At 34.1% G+C, this 19189-nt stretch overlaps 3 protein-coding genes across 3 annotated transcripts; 1 reads left to right on the top strand and 2 right to left on the bottom strand.

Moving 5' to 3' along the window:
* The first annotated feature begins 356 nt into the window (after nucleotides 1–356).
* LOC125214831 (RNA cytidine acetyltransferase 1) lies at nucleotides 357–10566 on the top strand. Its single transcript, XM_048116002.1, has 27 exons — nucleotides 357–515; nucleotides 882–997; nucleotides 1094–1185; nucleotides 1722–1893; nucleotides 1978–2100; nucleotides 2303–2476; nucleotides 2697–2807; nucleotides 2885–3018; nucleotides 3125–3218; nucleotides 3389–3487; nucleotides 3783–3919; nucleotides 4264–4361; nucleotides 5192–5312; nucleotides 5396–5483; nucleotides 5596–5695; nucleotides 5768–5820; nucleotides 6595–6771; nucleotides 6855–6892; nucleotides 7488–7581; nucleotides 8070–8249; nucleotides 8365–8473; nucleotides 8560–8629; nucleotides 8701–8845; nucleotides 9449–9577; nucleotides 9807–9932; nucleotides 10010–10075; nucleotides 10149–10566. The coding sequence occupies exons 2-27, from the start codon at nucleotides 893–895 to the stop codon at nucleotides 10389–10391; spliced, it is 3078 nt and encodes a 1025-aa protein (XP_047971959.1). The 5' UTR covers nucleotides 357–515; nucleotides 882–892; the 3' UTR covers nucleotides 10392–10566.
* Nucleotides 10567–10849: 283 nt separating this feature from the next.
* Nucleotides 10850–12725, bottom strand: LOC125211078 (iron-sulfur assembly protein IscA, chloroplastic). The gene is made up of 3 exons (XM_048110764.1): nucleotides 12476–12725; nucleotides 11304–11522; nucleotides 10850–11124 (listed from the first exon to the last, which is right to left on the bottom strand). Exons 1-3 carry the CDS (start codon nucleotides 12648–12650, stop codon nucleotides 10982–10984), a joined length of 537 nt encoding a protein of 178 aa, XP_047966721.1. The 5' UTR covers nucleotides 12651–12725; the 3' UTR covers nucleotides 10850–10981.
* A 753-nt stretch (nucleotides 12726–13478) lies between these two features.
* On the bottom strand, nucleotides 13479–15244 carry LOC125215228 (ras-related protein Rab7-like). Its single transcript, XM_048116589.1, has 7 exons — nucleotides 15054–15244; nucleotides 14926–14952; nucleotides 14736–14835; nucleotides 14516–14662; nucleotides 14169–14392; nucleotides 13818–13850; nucleotides 13479–13718 (listed from the first exon to the last, which is right to left on the bottom strand). The coding sequence occupies exons 1-7, from the start codon at nucleotides 15104–15106 to the stop codon at nucleotides 13652–13654; spliced, it is 651 nt and encodes a 216-aa protein (XP_047972546.1). The 5' UTR covers nucleotides 15107–15244; the 3' UTR covers nucleotides 13479–13651.
* Between the last annotated feature and the right edge of the window lie 3945 nt (nucleotides 15245–19189).

Raw genomic sequence — 19189 nt, 5'->3', positions numbered from 1 at the left:
AATTCTATATAATTTAAACATAGATATATTTATAAAGATAATAGAATTAAATAATTTCAATATACTAAAGATAATAAAATATATTTAATAAATTAATATATAAATTTAATTACTGAATTTTAAAAATATATATTATATAAAGTCTAATAAATTCTCCATGCGTTCTGAAATAATAGTCCTATTTAATTATGATACGAGTATTAATAAATGTAAAAAAAAGTGAGTTGAATAAATTAGTAGAATATGAATCCTATTATTATCTCTATTTAGTTAAAAATATCAACTCGAAGATTCTATCTAAGTTATAAAATCTAAGTCATTGAAAGCCTAATATAAAACCCAAAGCCCAAATAATCTAAAGTTTAAATTATTCACTCAAACCCTCGCGCCTCCATCTCTTGACCACAGCTCTACCACTCTGCCTCGCCGGCTATCCACCGCCCAGCAACGCCAGTTTCCTCGCCGCCTGCCTACTTCACCTGCCTCGCCGCCCTCGCTGGGTTGTTCTCCAGCAGGTCTTGATTTGCTTCAAATTTCTTAGTTGATTTGGTTCTTTTCTTGTTTTTTTTGTTGTAATAGTATAATTCATGGAACTGTAAATTGGTGTTTATAGAGAAGTCTTGGCATTGTAAAGAGTCGGTCAAAATAACATTTTTTTGCTCAGACGTTTCAATCTTTACCAATAAGTTATCAGCTAAATATTGTATTTTGCTAGGTGAAGTTTCTGGTTGGGTTCAAGATCCAATTTTTATGTAAAATTGTTCGAGACAGAGCCTTAGAAACCAATGAATAGTTTTATAGTATGTAAGCTGTAGAAACATTACAAGATGTCTTCTGCCTACAAGATGGTTTCTAAAAACTCTCTTTTTATATGTGTATAGATACATTCACAATGAAAAAGAAGGTCGACGAACGAATTAGGACCCTAATTGAAAATGGCGTCAAAGCTCGTCATCGCTCCATGTTCGTTATTATTGGTGATAAGTCACAAGACCAGGTGTGTAATCCCAAAATTCTTAATGTTTTTGTTTTAATTTTGACTACTTTTTATTCGTGCTGAGCTGAATTTGTAACTTTTTTTTTTTGAGAACAGATTGTGAATTTGCATGCCATATTGAGACACTCATTGAAGAAGTCAAACCCGAATGTGTTATGGTGCTACAAGGAAAAACTCGATCTCAGCAGGTACTGGAAATAATATGATGTATTATGAACCACACCTTTTTTTTAATCCTACTACGTTGCTGAGGATGTGCCGATTAATTATTTGTGTAGGTTAATAGTTTTTTTAAATTGTTTTTACTAGTTGATCTTGGTAAAGTAAAATTAAAATGAAAGCTCCATTGGGAATTGTGATTGGGAGCGGATAATTGTATAGATTATACAGTTAGATATCTACATATTTGTAACAAAGGAGTACTATTCTTCCAATATATTGAATTTCTCTTCCGGAGCTGTAAATATTATGTGGAGCTTAGCAAGTAGCGTATAAGTTTTTCAATAATTTGTCATGGAAGAAAGTTTGTAAATTCCAAGATCTTTAGATGAAATCAGACTCTTGGTGGCATGAATTCCCATGTGAAGGCTAACCTTCAGAATATGTCTGTAGTGGTGATTAGTTGCTTATACTGTGTTCGAGTTCAGGGCATATATTGTGTGAAGGCTAACACTTGTCACACTAATTGCCTGAATACTAATAACTTTTTTTTTGGTAAATTTAGTCACAAAAAGAAGCGGGCGAAGCAAGTAAAGAAGCTAATGCAGAGGGGCTTGTTGGATCAAGAGAAGGCTGATCCTTTCTCACTTTTTCTTGAAACTACTGACATAACATATTGCCTATACAGAGATTCTGAAAGAATTCTTGGTAACACTTTTGGCATGTGTATATTACAGGTACAATCTGAATAACGGCACTGCCATTTGTTAGCAAAGAAGCATCCGCTGTTATAATTTGAATTTTTCTACTTCTTTACTTAGGATTTTGAAGCTTTGACGCCAAATCTTCTAGCAAGAACTATTGAAACTGTTGAAGGTGGTGGATTGATATTATTGCTGCTCCGCTCTCTTTCCTCACTCACTAGCCTCTACACTATGGTTATGGTATTGCCACAAAATCAAGTTCAATTCTACGATTTTTTTCGACAGGAGAAATAATTCGGAGAATAAAGAATCAGAAAGACCAAAAAAGCACAGCAAGAAACAAAAGAATTGCTTTTTTCATGGACATGAATTCACTTTTTTCTGTGTTTTTATTTTCTCGCACTAGTATTTTAGTTCACTTACTGGACTTGATTAATGTCAGGATGTTCATGAGAGATTCCGTACAGAATCTCATTCTCACGCAACTGGGCGCTTCAATGAGCGCTTCTTACTTTCACTTGCTTCCTGCAAATCTTGCATTGTCATGGATGATGAACTAAACATATTGCCGATTTCTTCCCATATGAAATCAATCACACAGTTGCCGGTTCAAGAGGTATATATGTTGCTATATAGAATTTTTCTATCTAAAGGAAAATTGTTCCGTAAAGAAATACTAATATTATTCTATGTTGCAGTGGCACATATTCTGCCAGTACCACCATCTGACTTTAGTTCCTTTTGGATATCTGCATGAAATGTATCACTAGATATAAGAAAACTTGTTGCCCTGGAGCTTTATGTGATTGTTTGCTGTTAATATTTGGTCATGACAGGATTCTGAAGGACTTTCAGAAGCAGAGAGAGAACTTAAGAGTTTGAAGGAACAACTGAATGGTGAAACTCCTGTTGGTCCTCTTATTAGAAAATGTTGCACAATGGACCAGGTAATATTTATTTTGTTGTCGGTATCAACAACCATTTTTTTCAGTTTGATAATATATTACTCTTTTCTTCCCAATAGGGTAAAGCAGTTGTTGCATTCCTTGATGCAATTCTGGACAAGAACCTCCGTAGGACAGTAGCCTTGCTTGCTGGACGTGGTCGTGGGAAATCAGCTGCTCTTGGTCTGGCAATTGCTGGAGCTGTTGCAGCAGGGTAATGGGTTGTACAAATATCACATATTTGATGAACTTCTTCCTTCCTTGTGCTCCAATTTTCTTGAACCCCTCTATTTTGACCCTGAAAGTACTGTTTACTGTAGATATTCCAATATTTTTGTTACTGCACCAAGCCCAGAGAATCTGAAGACCCTGTTTGAATTTGTATGCAAAGGATTTAATATGCTCGAGTACATGGTATGTGGCCCTCACTTCACATTTTTTATTTTTCAAAACTTTTTTTCTGTTTCGCAATCTAGTAGTTACTGACCTTAATTATCTAGTATGCCTGATAGCCTGTTATCGAATATGTATGTGGGGAAGTGTATACTGTTGAGTCTTTACGTCCTCGTGTGTTGTCCTTATAGGAGCACCTGGATTATGATGTGGTGAAAAGTACAAACTCTGAATTTAAGAAGGCAACTGTGCGAATCAATATTTACAAACAACACAGACAGACTATTCAGGTACGTAGAAATGTGATTGTAAAATCTTTCATTCCACTTTTATAAGCAATGAAGAAGTCATATCTGCTGGTCTTTGGACTACTTGTATGATTCCTATCATATTCATTCCTATGCTTTGAAGACATGGGGCTTTTTATTTTTTATTTCCTGCCATTATCGTTGTCGGTAAAGTATGCTACCCAAATTAAACAAGAAAAGAAAGGGCTTCTATTTTTTGCTTCTTTTTTGGTTTATGTTATCATTTACTTGAAACAAGGAAATGTTGCAAAATAACTTTATCTTGTCGAAATTACAGTATATTCAGCCACATGAACACGAAAAGCTCTCACAAGTGGAATTGCTGGTTATTGATGAAGCGGCGGCTATACCTTTGCCAATTGTGAAGTCCCTGCTTGGTCCTTATCTTGTATTCCTCTCATCAACTGTGAATGGGTATGGCATATGCTACTTACTTTTAGTTTATATACTCCATCTGTCAGCATGAAAAATGAAACATTTTCCTTTTTTGGGTTGTCCCATTAAAAATGAAATGTTTCCTAAAATGGAAATACCATTATCTCTACTTTTTCCATCTCTCTTACTCTATTCTCTCTTCATTAACTCACAAAACAACACTACATAAAATCCCGTGTCGAAAAGCAAACTTTTCATATTTAATGGGACGGAGGGTGTACTATTTTTTTCTGCTTTCTTGATTTTATTTTTTAGTACTTGGCACTTGATATTGCTAAAGGCGTTAAATCTACTACTTATTCATTTGCTCTCCTTTTCTAAAGGTATGAAGGCACTGGGAGGTCATTATCTTTAAAACTGCTACAGCAACTCGAGGAACAAGATCGGGTTTCAAGCAAACGTGTGGATACTACTGTATCAGGTCCAACATTTCTTTCCAGTCATGATCCTAGTCAATCATGCGTTTAGATTTCCTGTCAGTGACAATGGTTTCTTTGTACTTTTGACTTGATGGCAGGGTGACAGTCTGTTTTGTTTCTTTGTCCATGTTCCCTCCCCATTGAGTTTTCCATTTTTAGTTAAAACGAACTGCTACCTCTATTTCACTACATCATCATTAGTGGATTTCCTTATATTAGCCTGTGTTTGAAATTTTATAGACTTGTGGAAGCATTGACTGAAACTAAGAGCATATAGACTTCCTTTGGAAGTTGGACAGGCTGCGGAAATGGTCGAAAGTAGTTTGTAAATATGAGTGGCCACTTCCAGTCATGAATCTAGATTCCTGTGTTAGGGAATGTGTAACTAACTTAAGCTACAAATTTGAAGCTCTAGTGTCTTGTATACCTTCCATTATGATAGGAACAAAGAAATCATATTACCATAAAAGTAATAAAATGGAGCAGTAATTGTTATTGAGATTGAGTTATGCTGTTTTATTTATTATTTGATCTTAGTACAATAGTTTAGTGTCATTTCTGACCATTATCCTTTCTTACTCCTGTGTTGCATATGCAATTTTACAATGGCTGACTATTGATACTTTATGTAATTTGGTAGTATAATTTTGTTGTGAGCTCTTCTCTAAAATCGGGAACATTTTCCAGAAGACAATATTGCTCTACTGTCTTCCACTCATATTTGTTTTTTTTTGAAAAAAAGCAATATGGTCTTCTTATATGTTGGAAAAATATTCATTGTTATGGTTTCCATGCAAGTAGTTACCCTAATGTCAACAAACTTCCCCTGTAGGCCGATTCAAAAAGATTGAATTGAGTGAAGCAATCAGATATGCATCTGGCGATCCAATTGAAAGCTGGCTTCATACTTTGCTGTGTCTGGATGTAACACATTCCGTTCCTAGTATAAGCAGGTTTGTTTTTTACGTTGTCAATTGAGTTAAGGTGGAAAAGCATCCTGGTTTTGTTGAGCTAATTGAAATTCTTTGTATATTAGGCTACCTCCACCTAGTGAATGTGATCTATATTATGTCAATCGAGATACACTATTCTCCTATCACAGGGACAGTGAAATATTCTTGCAGGTAAGCATATACAAACATAATCATCTGTTTTTCTATATATTTTCTCTTGTATATGGCTATATGCTTTACATGTCTTCTAACCAATGTGGTTGCTGCATTTATTTGTGTTCAGAGGATGATGGCTCTATATGTTGCTTCTCACTACAAGAATTCTCCAAATGACTTGCAATTGATAGCTGATGCCCCAGCTCACCACTTATTTGTGCTACTTGGTATGGTGCTTGTATAAATTCATTTGCTTACTGTTGTTACTACGATCAGTATATTTACTCTTAATCGCACAGGTCCCGTTGATGAGTCCAAAAACAATCTTCCTGACATTCTGTGTGTAATTCAGGTATGCTGTTCTATTAGTTTGTTTCTTTTTCATTAGGTGATATAACCAAACTATCTTAAATAAAAATTACTAGACTAATGTGCTTAAACCTCACATTTCCTTATTGTGTTAGCTAGAAAACCTTTTATGAGTTTCAGGTTAATACTTCTGTTGTGTCGGTGAATGCATTTTTTTTCTTTGACCTTGCCCTGAATTTATTCATGAAAAGTCAACTACTTTGTCCCTTTTCATTTCAGCATATGTTCTTTAGGTTCTTTGCTGTCTTTACTTGTATGCCCAATTTTGTTTCTTACAAGATTATTTCGGCCTCTATTCCGTTTTTTTTGTATATATCTATATGCTTTTGAACAACTTTTTTCCTTCCCCAGATTTAAGCTTTTATGGCTGTGTCTTTTCCTAACTTAAATTGATTGGATATTGTTAAGGCCCAATAACTCTAATGGTCTAGAACCTTATTTCCTAGTATAAGTAAGTGGCTCAAGTCTTTGGTACAATACAATCTTTCCTTCAAACAATACGATATGAGAGGAAATGGCTGGGACCCTAGATGCAACCTCTTTGTCTATTTGTAGCAGTATAGTTCATTTTATGGATGTTCATATGAGTGATGAATACATTTTATTCTTTTCATGCACACTTGGGTTTTGTTTCTTCTTTCTATAATTTAAAATCGCTCTCCGATATAGCATTGATATTTCTGTATTATAATCGTTTACAATTAGGACTAATGACTGTATCCATACTGGTGTTGATATTTTATAAACTTGTACATAGATTTGCTTTGAGGGACAAATTTCTCGAAAATCTGCCCTTAAAAGCTTGAGTGATGGCCACCAGCCATCTGGAGATCAGATACCCTGGAAATTTTGTGAGCAGTTCCGTGAGACAGTTTTCCCAAGTCTTTCAGGTGCTCGAATTGTACGGATTGCCACACATCCTAGTGCAATGAGGGTAAATCCTAGCACCTCTTCAGTATATGCACAGATAATGTTTAAATGTTCACCCTTTGAACAAAATGTTCTATATATTTGCAGCTTGGCTATGGTTCAGCCGCCGTTGAACTTTTAACAAGGTAAGCTTATTTTTCTTCCAGTGTTTACCTTTTTCTCATTTTGTTCTTTAATAATCTGTCCTAAACTTAATAAATAAGGTTATAGAAACAAAAGGCTCTTTGGCATGATGACCAAGCTGCTTATGCATATGAGCATGTAATACCTTTGAGATTCTAGCCTTTTAGAAAAATTTCCTGATTGACTTGCAACACATTTGTGTTTTTAAATTTGACATTATATTTAGTATGCAGCTTTTTACCTCATGGAACTTGTGAAGAAATTATTGACCAAGCCATCCCAAGGGGATGTATTGATTTAATATTGTATATGAAGATATTGTTGTGTTACAGTGCATTTTTGAAATATTTAATCATATTCCTTGAATGGAAATTCAGAATTTGTGATCATTAATTTAAATTTCTTTTAACTTGTTGGTTCAAAGGGAGAAAGAAGCTCCAAGTTAAATTCCTGTGGTCTTTTTATGATTAGTAGCAGTATATGGAAGAACATATAATCTTCCTTATTATGCCAAACGGAGGAAGAAGTCCTTTGAATATAATTGGAACTTCTTTTTAATGTGTGAATATGTAATTACTGATGTGTTACTGCTTAAAGGTATTTTGAGGGCCAACTGACCGCAATCTCAGAAATAGAAGCAGAAGAACTTTTAGATGATTCTCCAGTCAGAGTTGTTGAGGCTGCAGAGAAGGTTTCGTCTGTTCCATACTTATTCTTTCTTGGTTTTGTGGTTATATTATTCTTGCACTGTTTATGTTTTTGCTAAAAGGATGCCTAGTTGTATTTTGCTAAAAGGATGCCTAGTTGACATCATGGCATGATTTTTTGAAATTGTTTTGTCATATATACTCCTGGGCGTTACTGTTTTGTGGTAAACTGTATCATCTTTGGTCTGAATCTATGTTATGTCTCGTGTGTGAAAAATAAGTTGTGCTAATGTTATGCACAAGCACAATAGCTTCACAATTAAAGGAAGCTGCACATTAAACTACTACTAAAGGGTGTATGCCTTTCAAGTTCTGCCCCCCCCCCCTTATAATTTGGGGGGGGGGGGGGGGGGGGGAGCTTCTGGAAAATATTACTCCAACTGACAGTTTTTAAACTTTTGATGGTATTCATCTTTGGCTAATCTTTATCTACCTTTATCTGGATATAACTCCAAAAATAACATGTCTGCAGGCATCTCTGCTGGAAGAAAATGTGAAGCCTAAAACTGATCTACCCCCATTGCTCGTACCTCTCCGTGAGCGTAGACCGGAAAAGCTCCACTACCTAGGGGTCTCTTTTGGGCTCACTCAAGATCTTTTCCGCTTTTGGAGGAAACATGATTTTGCTCCATTCTACATTAGCCAAGTTGCGGTATGATTATTGTCTTTCTATTTATAGGTTTTTGATTTTCTGTTCTTTCTGCTTTTATATATTTCAATATAATGATAAGTTGGCTAACGAAATGGTTTATTATTTCTATAATTAGAACGCTGTTACCGGTGAGTATACATGCATGATTCTGAAGCCATTGCAATGTGATGACATCGAATCTAATAAATCAGATCCTTTGGGCTTCTTCAGCCCCTTTTATCAAGGTCTGTCCAAATTGATACCACAAGTTCATTGCAATCAGAGTTTGACTCTGTAATTTGAGATCCTTATGTTTTCCATATATTCTCAGTGTTCAGGAAGAAATTTACCAAGTTTCTAGGACGTTCATTTCGTGAAATGGAGTACAAGCTTGCTATGAGGTATACTTGTGATATTTGTCATCTCTGAAGAGCATTCTTGAATAATTTTATCATGCTTATGGCTTCTGCAGCATCTTGGATCCAAAAATCAACTTCTCAGATGTGGAAACTACACCCTCTTCCAGTGGAAATTTGAATTCAATTAGTGAAACACTATCATCCTATGCTATGATGCAACTAGAAGCATATACAAATAACCTTGTTGATTACCGCATGGTAAAATCTCACTTACAGATGATATATTTGTGTTTCATCTTTGAAGCTCTCAGTTCTTCTACTTGCCTTAGAGTCTGCATGGTTTGGTCTTTTTCATTCTTGGAGAAATTCTGCAGTGGAAAACATTACTACAAAGCAAGTTTTTGAATATAATTACTCGTAAATCTTCATGATTTATTTGGGATCAGTCAATCAAGGGCTAGTTGTCTTAGTGAGCTTCATTGGGATCATTCATTATTTATATCAGGAAAAGTTGAGGTTTGTTATTTGAGCATTAGTACTTGTTTTGAGCCCAGTCTCCGATCCTTGTGGTTGGTATTCCTCTTTTCGCACTAACCCCACACATGTCGTCTTCATACAACTCCTTGTTCAAAGTGGATCCTACCATAAATATAGAAAAACGCAGTTGCACAATAAGGCTTTTGTTTATCAAACCAATAACTCTAAAATGTAATCTGATTTGCCACTTTTTTTTAAAGCAACCATTTTGGATACTAAATGTTGGAAATAAAAAACATCCTATGTTTTGATTCGTTTACTTTTGATACATTCATTGGCTGATGGTAGTAAAGGTGTATCTGAGATCATTTTTCCATGTGTCAGACCGAGGATTTTGTGGATGATCTTGCCCGTGCATATATGATGGAGAAGATTCCGGTTTCCTTATCTTATGCTCAAGCTTCTGTTTTACTCAGCATGGGTCTGCAGGGAAAAGATATCTCTCGTATCGAGGTACTCAACTTTATTTCCTATGCATTCATTGGCATCCTTTAATCGAGAAATGTTGAGCATATCCTTAGATATGGAAACATCCGTATCTCACCATGATGAGTTAAAATTGCTTTTCAGAAATCTCACCATGATGATTTAAAATTGCTTTTTAGATATGGAAACATCTGTATCTCACAGTTTCTTATCTAACCAGAACATGTTTTGATAATTTGCTTCATTTGGTCTGTAGACGGAGATGAATTTGGAAAGGCAGCAAATATTGTCGTTATATATGAAAGTCATGAAGAAGTTCTACAAATATTTGAGGAGTATTGAACTGAAAGACACTCTTCCAACCGTGTCCCGCCTAAACGACGTAAGTGAACTGTACCATGCCCTGATGTAGACTATCTCGTTTTTTCTCTGCTTTTGTTTCTCATCGTTTGTTTTCAGATTACGATGGAGCCACTCCCCGTATCTCTAGACGATGATCTTAACGATGCAGCAAAGCAAGTTGAGGTTGGTGCAATTTTTGGCTCTTGGTATTTATATATAACACAATTAGATACTATTCATTAGTGTATAAATTCAGGAGGAGATGAAATCCAAGGGTGAAGGAGGGCTCAACCCCGAGTTTCTTCAACAGTATGCCATTGTTGATAAAGAGGCGGATTTTGAGAAAGCTTTGCAAAAGGGGTCTGGGAAACTCTCCGCCGGTGCTCTCGTTAGCATAAAATCTGAGAGGAAAAAGATCGACAAGCAAATCGATAGCGAAAAGAAGAGAAATAAACATGATCGAAGCAGCTCCAAATCAAACAAGAAGAGGAAAACCTAACTATATATTTATGTCCTTTTATTTTTCAAGCCTTTAACTGCAACGAGTGTAGTTTTGTATTGTTAGTAGTACAATTTTTTAGTGACACCATCTTTAATTTAAATATGTTGAAATTTTGAATGATTGTGGAGAAATTCAATTTTGTCTATTTCAATATATGCAGTATTCTAAATTTTGATATTGGCTAAATTATAAATTTGGTGCAAATTTACTCTAAATTATGTTACATGTACTAATTATGAATTGTGACTATGGATTTTCTGAGTTAAAGGTGCACAATATCCATTGCAGCTTACAAGGAAAAATGTTAAAAACTAAATGCAGTTGTGAAAATAAAAAAAATGGCATATGATAATTTGATATAATGCTTTCTTCCTCGCCAATTCAAGAGGTATTTTTGAGTTGATAATAACATGATAGTATTCAATTTTGTAATAAAGTAGCACTAAGAAGAGGAATGCAGCAACAAGCACCGCATTTAGATCAAAATAGTTGTGCATATGATACCAACATATAAAGTTTCAACTACTATGTCTTTGCTATGGTGCTGTATACATGTGAATATTCATTTTTCCAGAGTAACCAGAAGATTACATCTCCGCAGCAAATGATTTACCACACCCGCAGGTTTGAGTAGCATTCGGATTCTTGAAGTTAAAACCTCCCCCGATGAGTGCATCGCTATAGTCCAGTTGCATACCGAAGAGAAAGAGAAGGCTTTTGGGATCACAAACTGCATGTATGGTCAAAGATAGCAGCAAAATCTAAGAAGAGTAAACTGGATCATTACAAAAGGGTAAGGGGAAGGGTTTTCATAATATATAGATCGACAAGTCATAAAAATCTCACTGGTTTTTCGGTCTACATCACTAAGAAAACCTGATGATATTGAAGAAATGCAATTTCTTTTACCTATAATGAAACCATTATATTCCATGACTGAATCATCAGGTCTTGTATTTGCTTTGCTCTCGAACTCCATAGTGTAAGACATACCAGAACATCCACCTTGTTTGACCCCAATCCTGAGGCAAAGATCTTCATTGCGCTCAGATCTCATTTTATTTAAGTGCGTCAGTGCCTTGTCCGTCAAAGCAATAGCAGGCGCTAGTCCCCCAGCTGCTGATGGAGCTAGAGCATACCAAAAATGATAACAAAACTTTTATTAATCTCCTAGTGTTCAATCAAGTCAGGTCAATAATACCATTACTTATCTCCTCATAGAAAGGACTTATAAATCTTCATGTAAAAGAAACCATACTCTATTCCATGATTTCCATCACACGCAAGGTATTCCATCACACACTTGTCATATTTGGAAAGGTGATTAGGTAACAGACCTCGGTAGTATGAGAATGTATATCATTGTGGTATATACACAATCAAGCAATAAGACTTACATGACAGTCTAACGCTGATAAAAATAACAGGTCCAAAAGACTTAAATCCACATTAGATAATATAGTTAAGTTAAAACATGTAGTACTCCTTATCATTGAGCAAAAGCATGGGAGGCCATCATATGATGAACTTCACAGCATAGTGTATTCCATAATCCTTCCCTAAGACTACTATTCAACCGATCCTACATACCGTTGAAGGAAAAAAACAGAGTGACCACTAACAACCTATAGCTAATCCAATACCCCAAGACAAGAATTTTATGATAAGCTAATGGAGTAGTATATAGGTATATATGCTCACAAATAACGACTACTGAGTACGGTTGCATCGAATTAGGTGCAAATTCAAGAATCAAATTCCAAGAAATAACCAAGCCAAGGCAAGCTCAAATATCCAATCCCTAATTCAAATATCAAACATCACACATAAAACCGCCCAAACTAATATTAATACTCCTAACATTTTCGATTGATATAACCAATTTAGCTGCCCTATTTCCATCAAATAGCCTCTGTTCAACCTCGATAATTGCAAGCTACGACAAAAAACACAAATTCGAGAACAATTCTCCCAAATACGTAAAAATTGAATCAGCAACACGACAGATAACTTTTTCACTTTAACGACTCAAAATCAGGAAAGTAAATGGCTAGAAATTCGTAAATAAGAAATAATTGTACCTTCGACAGAGGCCGACTTAATTGACAAAAAGGGTTTCTTGCGGTTGAGAAATGAAGGGGAAAACCGGAAGGAGAGAGAGGAGGAAGATGAAGGGAGGGAAGAGAATCGAACTGGGGTTGAAGATTTGTGTAAGCGAACAAGCGGTGGAGGTTGCAGAGATTGAGAGAAAGCCATATTTCTGCTGAGAATTGATAGTCTCTAAGTTTCAGGTACAAATCGACAAATACCAAAGAGAAAAATGGAGAATACCAAAGAATAAATTCTGCAATTTATTCAACTCTATTTAATTGATTATATTATTTTCTTTGTTTGTGGCGCTAAAATATTATAGGGGGAAGAAAAAACAAGATATTTTGTTTTCTTTCGTTTCTCATGTATTTCATTTTTATTAGTCATCTTATATGAATATAATAATAAAATATAAGAAAGAAAAATTAAAATTTGTTGTAGTCGTCAAAAATAGAAGTAGATTTTGTGGATGGACTAAAACAATAAAAGAGACTATTTGACGTAGGAAGTATAATTTATTTCATATGACCAATCAAATAAACATAACTCATGCAACGACTCTTAAAATTGAAATTAATGGAATTTTTCGATTTTTATGAGCCGACCGTTGATTTTATTGATTCTCTGACTCAACCTGAATCTGTCATTGATTTCTAAATCTTTGTTAAGAATGATTGTTTGTTGTTTTGTTTCTTTTGCTTTCTCCTTTGTGTTTTGGATTCCCTAACCTTTGTGGTCGAGCATTTTGCAAATTTGTCTTTTGATAATTTGTCGATTCTTGACTTAGAGTAATCAATTTTTTTTATGCAAAAAAGGAAATAGCATGTTGATTAGTCCATTCAAAGTCATAAAATCTGAAGTACCAATTTTAAAATCCCAGATATACTTGCCACCCAAGTGATCTTGATTGAGTGCATATTGAAAATTTGTTTATTTGTTAGACTTGCATTGGACCAAAAATAAAACACAAACCAAACAATACATGTGCTTGTCTTCTGAAAATTGCAAGCTTTCACATTTAATTAATGATCAAATGTACATTAACGATGTGATGGTGCACTGAAAATGTGAGAATTGTTATAGTAATACACACAACTCCTATTATTATTAATGGAAAAAATGGATTTTACCTATCAATATATTAAGCATATATGATGATAAAATAATTAGCAAGCACATCCTCCTCTAGGAAAATCAGCTCCCGTCATAGATTCTTGAATTCTTTCAAGATCACTGCAACATTTTAATTAATTATTTAATCATCAAGACTAAATTTATAGTGCTTTTATAAAGAAAATAAGTAAATATTTAGTTGCATGGATGGAGGCTCACCAATGGGATGGCATCTCTTCATCAAGAGGCCAACTGAAACAAAAAAATTGATGTGGAATATATAAATTTATGGCAATGGTGTTCAACAAAAATTTAAATAATAATACTAGCATATTTCTAGTTATTTGGTACATGTTCATATGAAAACCAAAATTCGCGCTATCGTTCGAACTGAAAAGAAAAATTTGCACGACAACATGAACCTTTTATTGTATGAACATGAACCCCGGCACATCAACAATTTTTATAAAACAAAAACCTATCCCGCTCGATAGTTATAATTATTGAAGACCGAAGATCGTGAGTTCATATTCATGCAAAAATTCGAAGATTCAGAGGGAGAGATAGTACATGTTAATGGGATCAGTGGCTAGTGCAATCTGGGCACAATTGATGAATGCATCCTCAACATTGTAGTCTTCTTTGGCTGATGTCTCAAAATAAGGTATATTCCCTTTGGCCTCACACCACTCTCTAGCCGTCTTCTCCGACACCACCCGGCTATTTCCACCATCAACGTCCACCTTGTTCCCGATCAACACGAACGGGAACTTCTCCGGATTAGAAGGATCAACCTTCAACACACACACACACACACACAAAATCAATTAAGATAATCATATATTTAAAATCCATTTCGCGCTAGCATAAAATTACTAAAATGCCCTTTTCGGTTAAAAACAGTTTTATGGTAGTACCTGTTTGAGAAAGTCTTGGTGCCAAACTTGAAGAGTCTCGAATGACTTGAGCACGTTCACGTCGAAAACAAGAATGCAGCAATCCGCGCCCCTGTAGAACGCCACGCCCAAGCTCTGGAACCGCTCTTGCCCGGCCGTGTCCCATATCTGCTCGTTACAAAATTATAAATGGGGAACCATTATTGATCCGTTTAAAAAAAAAGAAAGAAATCTGGCTTACTTGTAAAGTCACAAGTTTGTCATCAATCTGCAACTCTTTAGTCACAAAATCAGCCCCAATTGTTGCCTTGTATTGGGCTCTAAATTTCTTGTACACATATCTAGGAAGATTATGAGTTAAACCAACAAATATATATGTAATTAATAACAATTAATAATATCAATATATCATCACTTCATGTTAAGGATACTGGTTCATCAAAGATGTTTTTCCCACCCTACAATATCATCACCATTAATCAGATATATGTCAAATAAAAAAATTACTACTATAAGATTATATACATATATATTGATATTGGAAAAAAAATAAGCATACCCACTGTCTCCAAGGAGGATGATCTTGAGCAAGCTTCTTTTTGGTGTAGTCATTGCAAAGAATGATTCAAGACTTTGTGCAGATTAATCTTGGACATATATGGACTATATTAAACCTTGATTGAAGTTTGAAAAGAAAATTAAATAATTGTAGGTGGTCATGGAAGAATCGTGCAATGCATGTCTGTAAATTGTGGATGAATTAGTAGTGGTGTCTGTCAATGAAGAAAAGTTGTGAGACAGCTTAGATTTCTGATTTTTTTAATGATCACATGTGGTGTTCCACTTCTTTAATTCTTGGTGGTTGTTCTTGCATGTAATATTTTCACAAACATGTAGGTAAATTAATATTTTATTTTTTTCCCATACACAATGGACTATTGGACTACGTAGGAAACTATGAGGAATTAGTCGGTTTATTATTTGAATGATAAATTATTGAACTATTGATTTATATCAATTTTGCAACCAATTAACATTCGGACATTGACATGCTTTGATGAGACTTACTTATGTAGTATGATCGGACATCAATTAAAATAAATATGCACTGAACAACATCATATTATATTAAATTAAATAATTTTATTTGTTGTACTCTGTTACATCTCATTTCTCATTTTCTCCATTCTACCTCAATATAAACCTCAATTCAACAAATGAAAAATTTAGTATAAACAACGTGGCTGCTTGCAATGTGATATTGTTTTAATTGATGTCCAAGAATCTCATGTAAATAAGTACTCAAACTAGGTTAGTGCCAAATCTTCATTGGTTGTAAAATCATAACAAATTAACACAATACAACATACTCCATAATTTGGTAATTTACATGTAAGATTTTAAAACTGAAACGCAAAACTGAAATTTATCGAAACTTTTGGAATTTTCGAGTAAATTGTCCTTTAAAAAAAACAAAATATAGTCATTTTGTCTGCACTTAAAAAAATCCTCCTTTCCGTGCAACTATTGTTATAGAGCTTGAATTTTACATAATTAGCCAAACAAATGTATTCGTGCAATCATGCCTATAAATTAAATATACAATCTTCATAATAAACTGAAATATACTGATTCATTTACCGATAGGTATTTTAATAATATTGGCTAGTTGTCAGTTTTAAAGTGACACCTTATAAATTATAAGTAAGAAACATTTTCTAAAAAATATTTAAATAAATATAAAATATCTCTTTATGTTTTACTACTACTACTACTTTTATACTCCTTGAAAATAATAATGATTAATATGTACTTGAAAACATATATATAGGGCGTTTCTCGACCATACGTGTACGTGTGACATCAAGAATCAAGATAATAGTTTCACCGGCAAAAGGTAGTAAGAAAAAGAAAAGGTAATCTGGAACTTTCTTGTGATTTCAAAAGTAAAGTAGATGACAATATTTACAAAGTTCAGAGATAATTGAGATGGAAACTCTATACTTTAAAAGTCAACCCCATGAACATGGTTCAATTGTAGATCGAACATTTGGAGCTTGTGGATCTCTATATAAAAGCAAGAAAATAAGCTCTAATCATTAAATAGATATGCTATGTGTGCATATTGGAGTATATGTATTATTAATTCTTTGTTCCAGCACAGCACAGACAAATTGATGCGAGTGAGCCCTTGGTGTTTAAAAAGATTTTCTTAAGGAAAGGTTGTAAGAACAGGGAAAAAGGAAAAAATGAAAAGAAAAAAAAGAAAAAAATGAGGAAATGTTATGCTATGCCCCAAAAGGCCCAAAACTTGTGTTTCATGATATTTAATTTAAATATATAAAACGGGCTAGGTTTGTGAAACAACTCAAACTTTATACTTATAAAGTTGTATTTAATTCATTATATTTTATAATTTTGTTAAATGAAGTTGTACTACTTTTTAAAGTTGTTTCGTGATATTTAACAATTTTTCAAATGTGAATTAAACAACTCAAACTTTATTATTATAATGGAAATATATAACGGGCTAGGTTTGTATAATAATCTTTTCTTCTAGCTCTTCAAGGAGATATCAGATCATTTTGGACTAACCTGAGCTATACAATAACATTCTAACTATTTAAGAAATGAGCATCAATTGATTATAGACTGGGATATTGGTATCTGAAATCATGAATTTTGGCCAAATTTTGGTATTTTTTACGAACTTTAAAATTGGTGTACAATATCACAAACTTTGCATTTTGTTTGTTATTTTCTATCTCAACTCAAATAAAATATCTTCGGAGAAAAACTAATTCTACGTGGGCAACCGTGAAATATTTATGATATTTTAGACCACTTTTTAAGTTTTTGGTAAGTAGGATAAAAGCCACGTAAAAAATCACGTTGAACTAGTAGTGCAAAGCAGGATAAAAACACACGTAAGTTAGTCGGATATGATGATTTAACCGCCATGAGAAATAACAAACAAAATGTAAAGTTTGTGATATTGTAGACTAATTTTACAGTTCGTGGGAAATATAAATATTTAGCAAAAGTTTATGGTTTTAGGGACCAATATCCCTCGTGGAATATCATGCTTGTGTCTTTGAAATGCTGTGCTTATGCAATGCAATATACTCACTCCGTCTACGAATAAGAGTCTCGTTTTTCCATTTTGGTCCGCTCACGAATAAGAGTCCCGGTTCATAATTACTATAAATGGTAAAGAGACCCTACATTCCACTAACTCATTCTACTAACATATCATTTAAAACTAATATATACAAGTGAGACCCATATACTACTAACTTTCTTCCACCAATTTTTCTTAACATTTCTTAAAACCCGCATCATTTAGAAATGTGATTCTTAATCGTGGACGGAGGGAGTATTTGTGTTTGTGATTTAATGAACTGTAGCTCTTATTTTGGATTGACGTGTACTACTATCTCATGGATTGTTTTGTTTTGGGCCTTAGTGAAATGCTAGAAAGAAGTAAAGCCCAATAACTTTGCAATACATTTCTTCTTTTATACACGAGCCCACCACACAAACTAAATGTGTATATTGACTCCATGTTTCTTCAATCTGAATTAGGATTAGTGTCTTCATGTTTTTGACATAATGCACGACACGGTACAAATAAGCACGGAATCAATGAATTATTATCAAATCTTATCATGTAATTCGTGTCCTTACTAGATCGACTCAATAAGCACATTATATCTGTGTCTGGCCCAACGTTGGAATACGCCATTACTTCTTCCGTCTCACTTTAGAGTCTCGGTTAAGTTTGGTACGGGTTTTAAGAAATGCAAAGGAAAGTTGGTGAAAAAAGATAATGGAATGTGGGTCCTACTTTTTTATATTAATTTTATAATAAAATGTGAGTGAAAAATGTGAGTGGAATGTAGGGCCTGATACCATTTATGGAATATTCCAACCGGTACTCCTAAAGCGGGACACCCAAAAATGGTAAACCGGGACTCCTAAAGTGGGACGGATGGAGTATTAATTAATACTATTACGATGATTATTATTATTATTATTATTATTATTATTATTATTATTATTTTAATTATCTTAATTATTAAATTTATGATTATATTTTTATTTTTTACTTTTCATATGACTCCACCATTCCTTGTCTTCACCTTCATGACTGTACTACGATGCCATCAGGTTATATCTCATTTGCAACATGCTTGAATTATTTTGTGTTGTCGAGCTCGTATCATATCATATTCTTATTATATCACTAACATCCATAAGATCAAGTCGATGATGAATTTATGTCGTGTGCGTATTTAGATTTAAATTGAATTCGTGTTTAGGATCATAATTTTTTAATAAGTCATATTCAGATTTGGTCTTTATAATTGGATTGTTATTGTATTAACTCGATAATAACACAACTTATGCAATTTACTGAGCCTAAACGTAACGTTTAAAATCCCAGTCGGCATACAACGTTAGCCCCCGTCGTGTATGGCGATCCCAGCTATGACGTATGTCCGCCAAATCTGATTGGTGGCATCAAATTAAATGACATCAGCAGCCGACGTCACCTAACTATTATCCTAACGCCACGTGTCTCCTTGTAGCTTCATGCTCTATGTCCACGAAAGGCCCCATGAAGCTGCAACCCTCACTTTTGAAGAGACAAAAAGATAAACATTCAAATTTCTTGAATAAAAAAAATCTATA

Source organism: Salvia hispanica, chromosome 3, assembly GCF_023119035.1.
Source record: "Salvia hispanica cultivar TCC Black 2014 chromosome 3, UniMelb_Shisp_WGS_1.0, whole genome shotgun sequence".
NCBI classification, from domain to species: Eukaryota; Viridiplantae; Streptophyta; class Magnoliopsida; order Lamiales; family Lamiaceae; genus Salvia; species Salvia hispanica.
Note: the sequence above shows the minus strand (reverse complement) of the source record. Positions and strands in the feature narration are given on the sequence as shown.